Raw genomic sequence first — 16,316 nt, forward strand, 5'->3', positions numbered from 1 at the left:
AATGTGAGGAGTCATTTGTATTTCCCTCATTAACCTAAATATCTATTTGATCGATAATATCCGGACAGTTAACACCTTCAGAATGCCTTTAAAAGACCTCAGTTTCCTCTTAACCAACACCTATAACCTGCTTCTTTTACAAGACTATGATTGCCTACTATTTATCATAATCTGAACATTACGAGTAATTATTGAAAATTTCATTCGCATGCACTCCAAAAATGGGTTTCTTTATTTCAAAGACATCCTAGAGAATACACAGCTAAAATATGTTCCTTCCCCAACAGAATCTGTGAGATCAAGAGCAGGCACTGCATTTCAGAAGCTGGAGCAGCTCCATCTCTCAACGTTCTCTCCCTGCAGTGTCCTCATCTTTGGAAATAATGAGGTAAACTAAACAAGATCAGCAACATCCATCAGAGCAATAGGAACCCCTCACCACCTCGAATTGTCCATCTGTTGATCTGCTTCTACAGCTCTTGTCTGTCTGTCCCCAGCCATCCTCATCGATGTCGCTGCCCAATGCGTCCCTTTGTTCTTCCACAGCTCGTCATTCAAAGAAGAAGCGCGATGACTCCTGTTGTCTCCTTCACTCTGCTCCAGCATCATCCAAGGTCCCAGTTTGCTGTCACAGATTTGAGGAGATACAGTTGGAGGGATTTTAATCCGCGTGGAGAAGACACTCCCATTCCAAGTGGCACCACACGCACTCCAAGGAGATGGAACTCCCTTCTCTAAGGAGAATCTGCTGAGTCTTTTCAACTTTTGGAGTAACGAGTTCTCATTTGAGATTGAGAAACGTGTTCTAAGATGCCAAGGGCAATTTGACCTATAAAAAGGGGATTTAGGGTGTGTTTAAGGAATTGTGAAAGCTATATTATAGCCGGGATGTCATCAAAACTTCTCCATTCAGCTGAAATTTGATTGGAAAGATCTTTATCTGGAATTATTGGAAACCATTAATGAAGGCTGAAATCCAATGAGGGGCTGCAGTGAAGTGCGTTGGTGTAAGAGATGGTTTCCAAGATGTCGTGAAGATATGAGAGTCCACTTAGTCATGGAGAGCTGTTTCACTCTTCTCATTATTTTATTCACTTTATATTGCAGGGTGTGTTTCTAGGCAGGCCCAAAAACGGTAAAGCTCAACTGAGAAGATGTCAACATCCCCATATGGATGAAAACAATAAATGAGTTTCCACCTTCACGCCCATGGTGTCCCAGCCCACCTCCAGACGCAGATAAAAGGCCATGCCTGAAGCTGAGGAGCCAGAGGAGACCAAGCACACTTCTCTCTGCATTCAGCTCCGTTGATCTTTCTGCTCTTCTTGATTTTGACTCTGCTTGGAAGGACCAGCCATGTCTCGTCAGTCGATCTGCAGAAGCTTTGGAGGCGGGAGTAAAAGGGGCTACAGCTCTTGCTCTGCCATCGGTGGTGGCCTTGGAGGATGTGGTGGAAGAAGCAGGATCAGCTACAGTTCCTACTCTTCATCCAGGGGAGGTGGAGGAGGTGGCGGATACTGTGGAGGTTTTGGCAGCAGGAGCCTCCATAACATGGGTGGCAGCAGAAGAATAGCTGTTGGTGGATGCTACGGAGGTGGAGGATACGGAGGAGGAATGGGTGGCTTTGGTGGAGGTTATGGAGGAGGAATGGGTGGCTTTGGTGGAGGTTATGGAGGAGGAATGGGTGGCTTTGGTGGAGGAATGGGTGGTGGAGGAATGGGTGGTGGAGGAATGGGTGGTGGCTTTGGGGGTCCTGGCTTCCCCGGAGGAATCCAACCTGTGCAAGTTGACCCAAGCCTCCTGCGGCCAGTCCATGTTGAGATTGACCCCCAAATCCAGCAAGTCAAAAACCACGAGAAGGAGCAGATCAAGACTCTCAACAACCAATTTGCCTCTTTCATTGACAAGGTGAGGATTTATGACCCTGCTGGTTTGGTCGTGGGCATTAAAATGGGAAACGAGAGAGGGAATGTTCTTGCTCACCAAGTACCTGTTGAAGTTTTCATGACCAATGCCATAGCAGTACGTTGTTATTAAGGTCCTGTTAAATAACACGGAACAACGGATGAGGTTTTCAAGGTAATGGAAGATTATTAACAAGATCTACAGGACTTTACGTAGATTATCTTGCCTAATTGTCTCCGCATCCTAATCCTAGCGATGTACGGTAAAATCAACATTAAATATTTAGTTATCCTAAGAGCTCTTACGAATGATTTTTTAATTTTTGATGAAATTTCCTTTCCAATGGATCAAATCTATAAATGTCCAAGTGTTGAATACCTTTCAGACACTCTTGTTTATTTTCATTTCTGATGCAGAAACCTTTGTAGGAGTATTTAAGTATTTATGTGTAGCTGGATGAATAAAATCCATTTATTTATTGATGCCACTACAGCAATGATGACAGCAGCATCCAAAAGTGATGCTAGGGAAATGAAGACACTGTTTTCTGTTGGAAATATCTTCTTGTCCCAAAGTGACAAGCTCAGAATCACCCAAAATTTAATAACATTTGTTAATCACTTTAGAAGCTTGGATATTTAAATAAGCTGTAGCTCATTTTCTTGGCATCCTAAATAAGCAGGATGATGTCTCCTTGGGTGATTATCTCACACACCACTTTGTGGGCTTTCAGGTCCGATTCTTGGAGCAACAGAACAAGGTTCTCTCCACCAAGTGGGAGCTCCTCCAACAGCAAGGGCCTTCGGGGCCAAGGAAGAATCTCGATGTAATCTTTGAAAACTACATCCAGAACCTGAGGAGGAGGCTTGATTCTCTCCTGGGACAGAGGCAACAGCTTGAGTCTGAGCTGCAGAATATGCGGCAGTACGTGGAGGAGTACAAAACCAAGTAAGTGCAGTGACAGAATAGAGAAGAAGTGAGCACCAAGACAGGAAAGCTGAGCCACCTGCAGGTGTCTGCGCTGTCTTCTGCCTCTAGAAATGGGAAGGAGGCTGCTGTAGGGGGAAAGGAGTTTCCACTAGTTGAGTGATGAGCAGTCCAAGAGACCCATCTTTCCTGTCTCCTTCAACAGGTACGAAGAAGAAATCAACAGGCGCACTGCTGCTGAGAATGAGTTTGTGGTGCTCAAGAAGGTGAGACACGGAGGTACCAGGAGAGGGAGGGTGTGGGGGGACGGGCTGTAAAGCTCTTGGAAGGAGGCAGCACCAAGGTGGGCAGCTGCCAACATTGACTGCCAGTAGGTCTTCTGGTAAGGGATGAAGTTGTTTTCTGTCATTGTGATTTTTCCCTTCAGGATGTGGACTGCGCCTATATGAATAAAGTAGAGTTGGAAGCCAGGGTGGGAGCTCTGACAGATGAAATCAGCTTCCTGAGGTGCATTTATGAGGAGGTAAAAATTCTTCCTTCCCCTGGTGTGGCTGGAGTCGCAATGTAGGGTGTGCTGGACAAAGGAACAGTGGGTAGACTGGGTGCTCATATGAAGCTAACTCCTGTCTTGGCTGCAGGAACTGTCTCAGATGCAGACAATCAGCCGGGACCTGTCTGTGGTGGTTTCCATGGACAACAACCGCCACCTGGATTTCAACAACATCATTGAGGAGGTCAGGCGCCAGTACGAGCAGATCGCTCAGAGCAGCAGAGCTGAGGCTGAGGCTTGGTACCAGAGCCGGGTGAGTGGAGAAGCAGTCAGTGCACCTTGGAGAGTATCTCCTACTGGTTGCTCCTGGCTTCCTGCCTTGACATAGAGTGTGGGAGCCACCTGAGTTCTGGGGATGTTGTGTCCCTGATGGGTTGCTTTGTCTCCATACCATCAGTACGAAGAGCTGCAGAACACTGCTGGAAGACATGGGGACAGCCTCCGTAACACCAAGATAGAGATCCAAGAGCTGACCAGGAACATCCAGAGGCTGCGAGCTGAGCTTGAGAATGTGAAGAAGCAGGTAGGGGTTCCTCATCATCTTGTTGGGGGATTCTTTTAAAGCTGAGCTGTGAATGAGAGAGGTGATGTCCTAAGAATAGTGTGATGGAAAAGGAATCTATAACATTGAAGTCTTTTGGAAGAGATGGATGGTTCCTGCCTCTTTTCCATCCAGTTTGTGCCCTGAGGACTGCTCCAGCAGACAAAGCAAAAGGGAAATGAGAAACTACTTTTCTTTTTCTACTTCTCAGAACCAGCAGCTGCAGTCAGCTATCGCTGAGGCTGAGGAACGGGGCGAGATGGCTCTCAAGGATGCCAGGAGGAAACTGGAAGAGCTGGAATGTGCCCTGAGCAAAGACAAGGAGGAGCTGGCTCGCTTGCTGAAGGAGTACCAGGAGCTGCTGAACGTCAAGATTGCCCTGGATGTTGAGATTGCCATGTACAGGAAGCTGCTGGAGGGAGAGGAGAGCAGGTACCTCTCTTCCTTTGTATGTATTTGTCTGGATATGTGACAGATCATAGTGTATGTGGTCAGAATCTTTGTCTGCACTCAAAAGAAAAATATCATGTCATGTCATGTCATATCATTCTTGCTCAAATTCTTAGCCTTTAAGAAGAGGCATTTTCCATATTTCGTCTAAGAACATCTCAGGGTGCCCAGTGTGGTGGTTGATGCTCCATCCCTGGAAACATCTAAGGGCGGGTTGGTCTAGGCTTTGAGCCACCTGGTCAAGTTGAAGATGCCTTGCTCATTGCAGGGAACTTAGACTGGATGGGGTTTAAAGGTCCCATCTGACCCAAAATGTTCTATGATAGTATGGAAAAAGAGAAATTGTCAGCTGAAGAAACGTACACTTCATGCAGGATTAACTGCTCGTATTTCCCTTTGCAGGCTGTGCAACGATGGCATGTCCAACGTCAATGTCTGTAAGTATCGGCAGTTATTCCCTGAGGAAGCAGGAGCTACAGCTCACCAGGGGCCAATGTGTGTGTAACCTGTGCTTCTCTTCCAGCTGTGGTAGGCAGGACCACCATCACTGGAGGCAGAGGAGGCATGGGAGGAGGCTTCGGAGGCGGCAGCAGCATGGGAGGAGGCTTCGGAGGTGGCAGCGGCATGGGAGGAGGCTTTGGAGTTGGAAGCATGGGCGGAGGAATGGGAGGAGGCGTCTGCGGAGTAGGAGGTGGAAGCATGGGTGGCAGCTGTGGAATGGGAGGAGGATCGTATGGCGGCGGCTTCTCTTCTGGAAGCGGAAGAATGTGCGGCTCTGGAGGTGGAGGGTCATCCTCTGTCCGGAGATGTGTCACAACCACCTCCGTCAAGTCTTCAGGAGTGAGATTCTGAGCTCCCAGGCCAGCTTGACAAAGGAAAGAAGCATCTCCTCTCTTCTCCCGGCAGCAGCTCAACCTCCTTAAATCCAGCTCTGATGTCCTGTAGTGCCATGAACTGTGTCCCTCGTGGCCACCGCTTTCCAACTCTTCTGCCTGATTTGGTCCCATCAAGAGAGTCTCCTGGCAATGCCATGAAAAAGCCTCCCTGGTGGATCCCCAGCATGGAGAGCTGATTCACAGGAGGGAAATGCTCTGCCTTTCTTGCTGGGTTGTACATTTCTGTCTGCCTCATAGCAAATGTGTATAAAGCTCTTCTTTCCACCTCTGTCCTCCTGTCCCTTCCTCGATGGCCGTATCCCTGGGGTGACTTCCAGGTCCACTTGTTCTTTGTGATGCCTGGTAACACCTGAGGCACCTGTGGACTTTCTACGGAGAACATGGCTTGCTCTTCAGCACCAGCCCCTGTGACGTGGAATGAGATGTATTGTCCCCACCCCTCTCCCTCTTCTCTCTCTGGGATGTCCTAATTCCTCGGGATGTTGCCATTCTCAATAAATTGCAGAGAACATTCACCACGTTTTTGTGTCGTTGTCTTGGAAGCCACTTGTAGGCAGGGTGGTTTTTGGTGTTGGGGAAACACCTTGTTGGGAAGATGAGGCTTGTTTTGTTCAAGGTATCACGAACCTTCTTTGAGGGAACTGAATGGATGTGTGAACAGAGGTAGGCGAGTATCCAAGCACGGGTGGTGGATGCTTCTTGACTCTTACCAGTCATGGCAGTGCCTGGAAGCACAAGTCCATGCTTAGACTGGAGGAGTTCTGGGTGTTCAGCTCACACAAGAGTGGGATCACTGTCTTGGTGTTCACACCTCCTCCATTGTAACAACCAAGTCTGTGTCCAGGGAGGCTCCACAGCTCAGGAGCTTGATTGACTGAGAACCAGGAACTCATCCTCCCCATTACTGACCTCCAGTGAGGAAACAAATGGCTGAGAGGGTCTCATTTATCCTGGACACACAGGCTCAGGTACCCACCACCTCTCTGAAAAGGCAGCTGAGACCACCCCAGGGTCTCATGGAGAGCTAGAGGGAAGGCTTTGGTCCAGCTTGAGGAGGGGAGAAGGGAGGAAGGCTGATGTCTTTGATCTGTGATTTGGTTCCTCCTCCACAAAGAAGAGAAGAAAGAAAGAGAAGCCCAGAGAAGGTCTGGAAGGTGCAGACCTAGGAAGAGGTGCAGACCTAGGAAGAGGTGCAGACAAGGCTCTGGGGAGCGGTTACAGGGGTGCTGGAAGAGGACCTTCTGCTTGCTTTGAAGCCCAGCAAAAGACCAGGCAACTGCTGGGTTTGAGCCAAAGAGAAGATGATGATAAGTCAATGCCTCTGAGAGCTGGGGCTGAGCCAAGAGCACTTTGGGGTTCGGCGTGGGGCAGGAGTCATCTGGTTTTGTTCTTAATGTTAAAGACTCTGCTTCTTCTCTGCTTTAAAATCTAAAACAAGGTGATGTAGGCGCCGGAGTGAGCAATCATTGCAACATCCTCCTCTATGCCATCAGAATCTCTTTGCTGTCTGAGATCTGAAGCTGCAACCTCACTCGCCTCCATCCACGTTTTCTGCAGAGTTTACTTTTTACCAGTGTTGATGAGGTCGTTGAGCACAGCTCCTTGTGCTGGAGCTCACGTTTGGTGTTGAATCTTACCTGGAGGAGGCAGCAGTGACTCCAGGTTTGGCATAATCTTCCCATCTTGTCTGAAGACGTCAGAGTGACTCAATTTGGGCGTCTTATGTGCTGGATGTGGTCGACATCCCAGCATTTGACTGACTTAGCAGGTCTTTTCTCTTGTCCTGGAGCCACCGTATGGGGTGTTACAACCAAGTCCTGCTGCCTTCCGAGAAAGGCAGCTACCGTGTGTTTGGCAATCACAAGAGAAGCTATAAGAAAGGACAGCCTGTGTTCTCTAAGTAAAACCCAAGCTACCCTCTCTGGGGCTGTTCACCATGTGTGGGTGCTTTGGGATGCAGAATGAGCTGGAGAACTTAACTCTCTCTCGGAGCTGACAATGGAGAAATAAGACCCTCTTCATTCAAGTTGCTTCTGAAAGGGAAGATGTCCCCTCCCTGCTGTCCTTTCTCCACCTGCAGCATGTCACACAGGGCAGGACACACACGTCTAGGTAACCAATGTGCAACGTTTATCTGAGTCTCTCAAGTGTAGGATAACCCTTGGCCAACTGTTAATTGAGTCCCGCAAGGACAGGGTAACCCTTGCTCACGTCAGTGGTTACTTTAGTCTCTCAAGTCCACAATAACTCTTGGTCAATTGTTATTTGAGTATATTGGGTTGGATAACCCATCACCAACCATGACTTGAGTCCCTCAAGGCTAGAATAACCATGGGCCAATGGTTACTTGAGTCCCTCAGGGGTTGGATAACCCATCACCAACCATGACTTGAGACCCTCAAGGACAGTATAACCCTTGTTTAACCCTGATTTGAATTCCTCAGGGGTGACTATCTCACCTGCCCTGTTCTGTGACCACGATGCCAAGGGGCTTCCATCTCAGCGACCGCCACTGACATTTACACTTCTGACTCTTCCAGTGACTTTTAAAAGTGAATCTCTGAGCTGTTTTTAATTAGGCTTTGAAGTGCCTGTGGCTGCCAGACACGTAGCGACACCTTCAAACAAAAATTTCATGTCAGAAGTCTTACAGGAGACTCTGAAAACTCTTTATGAATGAATATGTTCATGTGCAGGTCTTTTGAATGACATCTAATTCATATTTATTATTATTTTAAGTTCTTAAAGTCATGTAATATCTATTTTCTCTCACTTTTTGTTTATTTGTGCTGGGTATTTTCTAGAGACAATGTGAGGAGTCATTTGTATTTCCCTCATTAACCTAAATATCTATTTGATCGATAATATCCGGACAGTTAACACCTTCAGAATGCCTTTAAAAGACCTCAGTTTCCTCTTAACCAACACCTATAACCTGCTTCTTTTACAAGACTATGATTGCCTACTATTTATCATAATCTGAACATTACGAGTAATTATTGAAAATTTCATTCACATGCACTCCAAAAATGGGTTTCTTTATTTCAAAGACATCCTAGAGAATACACAGCTAAAATATATTCCTTTCCCAACAGAATCTGTGAGATCAAGAGCAGGCACTGCATTTCAGAAGCTGGAGTAGCTCCATCTCTCAACGTTCTCTCCCTGCAGTGTCCTCATCTTTGGAAATAATGAGGTAAACTAAACAAGATCAGCAACATCCATCAGAGCAATAGGAACCCCTCACCACCTCGAATTGTCCATCTGTTGATCTGCTTCTACAGCTCTTGTCTGTCTGTCCCCAGCCATCCTCATTGATGTCGCTGCCCAATGCGTCCCTTTGTTCTTCCACAGCTCGTCATTCAAAGAAGAAGCGCGATGACTCCTGTTGTCTCCTTCACTCTGCTCCAGCATCATCCAAGGTCCCAGTTTGCTGTCACAGATTTGAGGAGATACAGTTGGAGGGATTTTAATCCGCGTGGAGAAGACACTCCCATTCCAAGTGGCACCACACGCACTCCAAGGAGATGGAACTCCCTTCTCTAAGGAGAATCTGCTGAGTCTTTTCAACTTTTGGAGTAACGAGTTCTCATTTGAGATTGAGAAACGTGTTCTAAGATGCCAAGGGCAATTTGACCTATAAAAAGGGGATTTAGGGTGTGTTTAAGGAATTGTGAAAGCTATATTATAGCTGGGATGTCATCAAAACTTCTCCATTCAGCTGAAATTTGATTGGAAAGATCTTTATCTGGAATTATTGGAAACCATTAATGAAGGCTGAAATCCAATGAGGGGCTGCAGTGAAGTGCGTTGGTGTAAGAGATGGTTTCCAAGATGTCATGAAGATATGAGAGTCCACTTAGTCATGGAGAGCTGTTTCACTCTTCTCATTATTTTATTCACTTTATATTGCAGGGTGTGTTTCTAGGCAGGCCCAAAAACGGTAAAGCTCAACTGAGAAGATGTCAACATCCCCATATGGATGAAAACAATAAATGAGTTTCCACCTTCACGCCCATGGTGTCCCAGCCCACCTCCAGACGCAGATAAAAGGCCATGCCTGAAGCTGAGGAGCCAGAGGAGACCAAGCTCACTTCTCTCTGCATTCAGCTCCGTTGATCTTTCTGCTCTTCTTGATTTTGACTCTGCTTGGAAGGACCAGCCATGTCTCGTCAGTCGATCTGCAGAAGCTTTGGAGGCGGGAGTAAAAGGGGCTACAGCTCTTGCTCTGCCATCGGTGGTGGCCTTGGAGGATGTGGTGGAAGAAGCAGGATCAGCTACAGTTCCTACTCTTCATCCAGGGGAGGTGGAGGAGGTGGCGGATACTGTGGAGGTTTTGGCAGCAGGAGCCTCCATAACATGGGTGGCAGCAGAAGAATAGCTGTTGGTGGATGCTACGGAGGTGGAGGATACGGAGGAGGAATGGGTGGCTTTGGTGGAGGTTATGGAGGAGGAATGGGTGGCTTTGGTGGAGGAATGGGTGGTGGAGGAATGGGTGGTGGAGGAATGGGTGGCTTTGGGGGTCCTGGCTTCCCCGGAGGAATCCAACCTGTGCAAGTTGACCCAAGCCTCCTGCGGCCGGTCCATGTTGAGATTGACCCCCAAATCCAGCAAGTCAAAAACCACGAGAAGGAGCAGATTAAGACTCTCAACAACCAATTTGCCTCCTTCATTGACAAGGTGAGAAATTAGGACCCTGCTGGTTTGGACGTGGGCATTAAAATGACCTTCCTGGGCTACAGAAATGGAATGGTTTTTCTCATCAACAAGTACTTGTTGAAGTTTTCATGACCAGTGCTGTAGCAGTAAGTTGTTATTAAGGTCCTGTTAAATAACAGTAATCAACGGATGAGGTTTTTATGCTAATGAAGATCATTAACAAGATCCACAGGACTTTCTGCAGATTCTCTCGCCCAGTTGTCTCTGCAGCCAATTCCTAGTGATATACGGTCAAATTTTCATTGTATGTTTGGATGCCTTAAGAGTTCTTACTAACACACTTTTAATTTTGGCAAAAGTTTCTCTTCAAAGAACTCTCTGAAAGCGAGTGTTGAATACCTTTCAAACACTCTTGTTTATTTTCATGTCTGATAGAAACCAAAACAATGCAGAAAGCTTTGTAGAAGAATTTAAGTATTTATGTGTAGCTGGGTGACAAAAATAATTGTTTTATTGATGCCACTATGGGAAAGATGACAGCAGTGTCCAAAGGAAAATTGAGGACACTGTTTTCTATCGGCAACATCTTCTTGTCCCAAAGTGAGAAGCTCAGAATCACCCAAAATTTAATAATACTTATCAATGACTATAGAAGCTTGGATATATAAGTGAGCTGTAGTTGGGGTTGTAGGAAATTATTTCCTTGGCCTCTCAAATAAACAGTGTGATGTGTCCTTGGGTGATTATCTCACACACCACTTTGTCGGCTTCCAGGTCCGATTCTTGGAGCAACAGAACAAGGTTCTCTCCACCAAGTGGGAGCTCCTCCAACAACAAGGGCCTTCGGGGCCAAGGAAGAATCTCGATGTAATCTTTGAAAACTACATCCAGAACCTGAAGAAGAGGCTTGATGCTCTCCTGGGACAGAGGGGACAACTGGAGTCTGAGCTGCAGAATATGCGGCAGTACCTGGAGGAGTACAAGAAGAAGTAAGTGCAGTGACAGACTAGGGAAGAAGTGAGCACCTAGACAGGAGAGCTGGAGGTGTTTGCACTGTCTTTCCTCTCTAGAAATGGGAAGGGGGTTTCACTGGTTGACTGATGAGCAGTCCAAGAGACCCATCATTCCTTGTCTCCTTCAACAGGTACGAAGAAGAAATCAACAGGCGCACTTCTGCTGAGAACGAGTTTGTGGTGCTCAAGAAGGTGAGACACGGAGGTACCAGGAGAGCGAGGGTGTGGGGGGACGTGCTGGAAAGATGCTGGATGGAGGCAGCACCAAGATGAGCAGCTTCCAGTAGCTTCCAGCATTAGCTGCCAGTAGGTCTTCTGGCATGGGTTGAAGGTGTCTCTCTGCATGATCTTCCCCCTAGGATGTGGACTGTGCCTACATGAATAAAGTAGATTTGGAAGCCAGGGTGGGAGCTCTGACAGATGAAATCAACTTCCTGAAATGCATCTACGAGGAGGTAAGAACTCTCCCTTCCCCTGGTCTGGTTGGAGTTGCAATGAGGCGTGTGGTGGCCAAGGATGATGAGAGTGGAATGGGGGCTCATGTGGGTTTGGTGTGGGGAGGCTTCTTGCAGTTGCTGCTCTTTTCTCCTTCCAATTGTTGATCTAACTCCTTTCTTGGCTGCAGGAACTGTCTCAGATGCAGACAATCAGCCGGGACCTGTCTGTGGTGGTGTCCATGGACAACAACCGCCACCTGGATTTCAACAGCATCATCGAGGCGATGAAGTGTGAATACGACCGGATTGCCAAGGAGAGCCGGGCTGAGGCTGAGGCTTGGTACCAGAGCCGGGTGAGTGGAGAAGCAGTCAATGCACCTCGGAGAGCCTCTGCCGCTGGTTGCCTTGACACAGAGCGTGTCCCCTCAGTTCTGGGGAGGTTGTGTCCCTGATGGGTGGCTTTGTCTCCATACCGTCAGTATGAAGAGCTGCAGAACACTGCTGGAAGACACGGGGACAGCCTCCGCAACACCAAGATAGAGATCCAAGAGCTGACCAGGAACATCCAGAGGCTGCGAGCTGAGCTTGAGAGTGTGAAGAAGCAGGTAGGGGATCCTCAGCATCTCCTTGAGGGATTGTTTTCAAGCTGAATCATGAATGAGCTGGGTGATGTTCTAGGGTTAGCATGAGGGACAAGAGCTGAAATTGAGGTCCTTTGTAAAGATATGGAATGTTCCTGCCTCTTTTCCACCCAGTTTGTGCCCTGAGGACTGCTCCAGCAGACAAAGCAAAAGGGAAATGAGAAACTACTTTTCTTTTTCTACTTCTCAGAACCAGCAGCTGCAGTCAGCTATTGCCGAGGCTGAGCAGCGGGGCGAGATGGCTCTCAAGGATGCCAGGAGGAAACTGGAAGAGCTGGAATGTGCCCTGAGCAAAGACAAGGAGGAGCTGGCTCGCTTGCTGAAGGAGTACCAGGAGCTGCTGAACACCAAGATTGCCCTGGATGTTGAGATCGCCATGTACAGGAAGCTGCTGGAGGGAGAGGAGAGCAGGTACCTCTCTTCCTTTGTATGTATTTGTCTGGATATGTGACAGATCATAGTGTATGTGGTCAAAATATTTGCCTGCACTCAAAAGATAAATATCATATCATTCTTGCTCAAATTCTTAGCCTTTAAGAACAGACATTTTCCATATCTCAGGGTGCCCACTGTGGTGGTTGATGCCCCATCCCTGGAAACATCTAAGGGCGGGTTGGTCTAGGCTTTGAGCAACCTGGTCAAGTTGAAGATGCCTTGCTCATTGCAGGGAACTTAGACTGGATGGGGCTTAAAGGTCCCATCTGACCCAAAATATTCTATGATTGTATGGAAATGTGCACTTCAAGTAGGATTAACTGCTCGTGTTTCCCTTTGCAGGCTGTGCAACGATGGCATGTCCAACGTCAATGTCTGTAAGTATCGGCAGTTATTCCCTGGGGAAACAGGAGCAGGATGTTGTTTTGGAGCTACAGCTCACCAGGGGCCAATGTGTGTGTAACCTGTGCTTCTCTTCCAGCTGTGGTAGGCAGGACCACGATCACTGGAGGCAGAGGAGGCATGGGAGGAGGCTTCGGAGGCGGCAGTGGCATGGGAGGAGGCTTCGGAGGTGGCAGCGGCATGGGAGGAGGCTTTGGAGTTGGAAGCATGGGCGGAGGAATGGGAGGAGGCATCTGCGGAGTAGGAGGTGGAAGCATGGGCGGCAGCTGTGGAATGGGAGGATCATATGGCGGTGGCTTCTCTTCTGGAAGTGGAAGAATGTGTGGCTCTGGAGGTGGAGGATCATCCTGTGTCCGGAAATGTGTCACAACCACCTCCCTCAAGTCTTCAGGAGTGAGATTCTGAGCCCCCAAGCCAGCTTGACAAAGGAAAGAAGCATCTCCTCTTTTCTCCTGGCAGCAGCTCAGCCTCCTTAAATCCAGCTCTGATGTCCTGTAGTGCCATGAACTGTGTCCCTCATGGCCACCACCTACCAGCTCTTCTGCCTGACTTGGTCCCATCAAGGGAGTCTCCTGGCAACGCCATGTCCCTGGTGAGCTGCTTGTCAGGCAGAAAGGGAAGTCTCCCTGGTGGATCCCCATCACAGAGAGCTGATTTACAGGAGGGAAACGCTCTGCCTTTCTTGCTGGGTTGTACATTTCTGTCTGCCTCATAGCAAATGTGTATAAAGGTCTTCTTTCCACCTCTGTCCTCCTGCCCCTTCCTCGATGGCTGTATCCCTGGGGTGACTTCCCGTTCCACTTGTCCTTGTTGTCCATGATGCCTGGTAACACCTGAGGCACATGTGGACCTTCTAAGGAGAATGAAGCTTGTGTTTGAGTGCCAGATCTCTCTGAGATGTCTTACTTCCTTGGGGTGTTGCCATTCTCAATAAATTGCAGAGAACATTCACCACGTCTCTGTGTCGTTGCTTTGGAAGCCACTTGTAGGTAGGGTTTTCTTTGGTGTTGGGGAAGCACCTTGGTGAGAAGAGGAGGGTTGTTCTGTTCAAGCTGTCATGACTATTCTGTGAGGGTGTGTGAACGGAGGTAGGCGAGCATCCCAGCGTGGGGAGTGCCTCTTGACTCAGATTCATAGAAGCATAGAATGCCCTGAGTCTGAATGGTCTCACAGGGATCATTGTGTCCAACTTCTTCCCCCACATGGGACAACCCCAATATTCACCCTGTGCGTCTGAGGGCGTTGGCCAAGTGCTTCTTGCACATTGTCACCATGACTGCTGCCCCAGGGAGCTGTTTCCAGTGCTCCACCTGCATCTGGGTGAAGAAACTTTTCCCAATATCCAACCAAATCCTCCCCTTCCACATCTTCCTGATGTTCCCTCCAGTCCTGCCATTGGTCACCAAAGAGTAGAGCTGAGCACCTGCTACTCCTCCTCCCCATGTGAGGAAGCTAGGGTATGTGATGAGGTCTCCCCCCAGTCTCTGCTTCTCCAGGCTGAACAGACCAAGCGACTTCAGCCACTCTTCATATGGTTTACCCTCTAAACCCTTCACCAACTCCATGAGCTCCTCAAGACACTCTCCAGTAGGTTTAGATCACTTTTATACAGTGGTATCCAGTACACAAGCTGGTCCCACACCAGTGTGGAGCAGAGGAGGATAATGCAATGACTCTTGTCAGTCATCGTAGTGGCTGGAAGCACAAGCTCCTGCATAGAATGATGGGGTTCTGGGTCCTGTGTTCACACAAAGTGCAATAAATGTGAGCAGACAGGAGTGCTGGGCCCCCAAACTGGAGAAATTCAGAAGCACAGGACATTTTGGGACAGGTACTGACATAGACCCATCCACAACAGATGTCTTCATTTGTGTCTGGAAACCTCTAGCACCTTCTGAATCAATGAAGAGTCTACAGGCTGCACCCCCCAAATATTTAGGGTTCAGCCTTTATGGAAACCAAGGTGCTCGGTGCTCTCTTGCCCATGTCACATCTTACTGGAGGGGTTCTGGCCCAGGTTGGCCAGAGAAGTGGTGGCTGCCCCATCCCTGGAGGGATTCAAGGCCAGGTTGGATGGGGCTTGGAGCCCCTGATCCAGTGGGAGGTGTCCCTGCCCATGGCAGGGGTTGGACTTGGATGGGTGTTGAGGTCCCTTCCAACCCAATCCATTCTATGATTCCCTCATTCTCTCTTGGATTTCAGATTTTTAGAGCAGGAAAGAAGCTGAGTACAGGTTATGCTGAAATCGTAATCGTAAAGTTTTGGGCAGGAGGGTTGTCCGTGCATAGTGGAAGAACCGGTGGAGATCCAAACACTTTGATTGATGACAGAAATTGGCAGCAGCAGGGAGGGCTCAGATATCAGATCAATCAGCCGTTGTCAGTTCATCTGAGTTTCCTGCCTTGGAGTGGACTTTGTAGTAGCAGGAGGTGGCACAGGCAGGAGTCTTGTGGTCAGAGGTGGGAGGGCAGGTTTACAGCCGCCTATAAGCATCGATATGGATGATGGCCAAGCACCTACCCTCTGGTGCACAAATAGCCTGTGGCCAAGCAGGCTGCACAACTTGGCATCCCATGAGAACCAGGAGTGCTCGAGAGCCACTCACACATCCTCCTGTTTATTGAACAGCAGTAGGATCACGAAGGGCAGGGAGGATCGTGATTCATTCCAACCCATGGACTCAAGCACCCATCAGCTCCCTTGAAACGTCAGGCAAGACCTCCCCATGTTTCCTCTCTACCCTCAGAGCAAGTGGGAGAGATTTCCTTCAGCTCAAGGAGATCATATGGGAGAAGAATGTTAGTGTGTTAAATAAGTGCTTCAGTCCCTCCACCACAAGAAGAGATCAAAGAGAGAGAAACCACTTTCAGCAGTGGTTCAGGAGTCCCACAACAACCCGTTGTGAGCTGTCAGTGTCTCCATAGCAGGTCAGGAAGCTGCAGATCTGGGAAGGGGCTCAGGCAAGGCCCTGGGGAATTGGTATAGGGCTGCTGGAAGAGGAACTTCTGCTTGCTTTGCAGCCCAGCAGAAGGCTGCTAGAGCTGGGCAGTGGCTGGGTTTGGCCCGAATAGAAGATGATGAGAAGGCAACGCCTCTGAGAAGCCAGGGCTGAGCCAAGAGCACTTTGATTTTCGGCTTGGGGCAAGAGCCACAAGTTTTCATTCTTAATATTAAGACTCTGCTTCTTCTTGGCTTTAAAACCTAAAACACGGCGTTGTAGGCACTGGCGTGAGCAATCATTGCAACATCCTCCTCTGGGCTGTCAGGAGCTCTTTGCTGCCTGAGATCTGAATTGCAGTCTGGCTTGGTCTTCATCTGCATTTTCTGCAGAGTTTACATTTTACTGATGTTGATGAGGTTGCCGCGCACAGCTTGTTGCGTAAAAGATCTGAAGGAACGGCTGGAGCCCGGGTTGTCTATCAAGTTTTCCCTGGAGGAGGCTGAAGTGACTCCAGGTTTG

At 48.4% G+C, this 16,316-nt stretch overlaps 2 protein-coding genes across 3 annotated transcripts; both read left to right on the top strand.

The window, feature by feature from the left end:
* Positions 1-1,261: 1,261 nt before the first annotated feature.
* On the top strand, positions 1,262-5,341 carry LOC138732403 (keratin, type II cytoskeletal 6C-like). The gene is made up of 10 exons (XM_069879012.1): positions 1,262-1,695; positions 1,750-1,908; positions 2,639-2,853; positions 3,038-3,098; positions 3,260-3,355; positions 3,471-3,635; positions 3,780-3,905; positions 4,135-4,355; positions 4,776-4,810; positions 4,897-5,341. The coding sequence occupies exons 1-10, from the start codon at positions 1,357-1,359 to the stop codon at positions 5,223-5,225; spliced, it is 1,746 nt and encodes a 581-aa protein (XP_069735113.1). The 5' UTR covers positions 1,262-1,356; the 3' UTR covers positions 5,226-5,341.
* Positions 5,342-9,345: 4,004 nt separating this feature from the next.
* Positions 9,346-13,377, top strand: LOC138732402 (keratin, type II cytoskeletal 6C-like). Of its 2 annotated transcripts, XM_069879011.1 has the most exons (10): positions 9,347-9,710; positions 9,759-9,949; positions 10,703-10,917; positions 11,073-11,133; positions 11,301-11,396; positions 11,567-11,731; positions 11,858-11,983; positions 12,210-12,430; positions 12,797-12,831; positions 12,936-13,377. In XM_069879011.1, exons 1-10 carry the CDS (start codon positions 9,434-9,436, stop codon positions 13,259-13,261), a joined length of 1,713 nt encoding a protein of 570 aa, XP_069735112.1. In that variant the 5' UTR covers positions 9,347-9,433; the 3' UTR covers positions 13,262-13,377. The 2 variants fall into 2 exon arrangements, with proteins under 2 accessions (XP_069735111.1, XP_069735112.1); XM_069879010.1 differs by having other exon boundaries at positions 9,346-9,949.
* The last annotated feature ends 2,939 nt before the right edge of the window (positions 13,378-16,316 follow it).

The sequence above is a fragment of the Phaenicophaeus curvirostris genome, chromosome 30 (genome assembly GCF_032191515.1).
Source record: "Phaenicophaeus curvirostris isolate KB17595 chromosome 30, BPBGC_Pcur_1.0, whole genome shotgun sequence".
In the NCBI taxonomy this organism is placed as follows: Eukaryota; Metazoa; Chordata; class Aves; order Cuculiformes; family Cuculidae; genus Phaenicophaeus; species Phaenicophaeus curvirostris.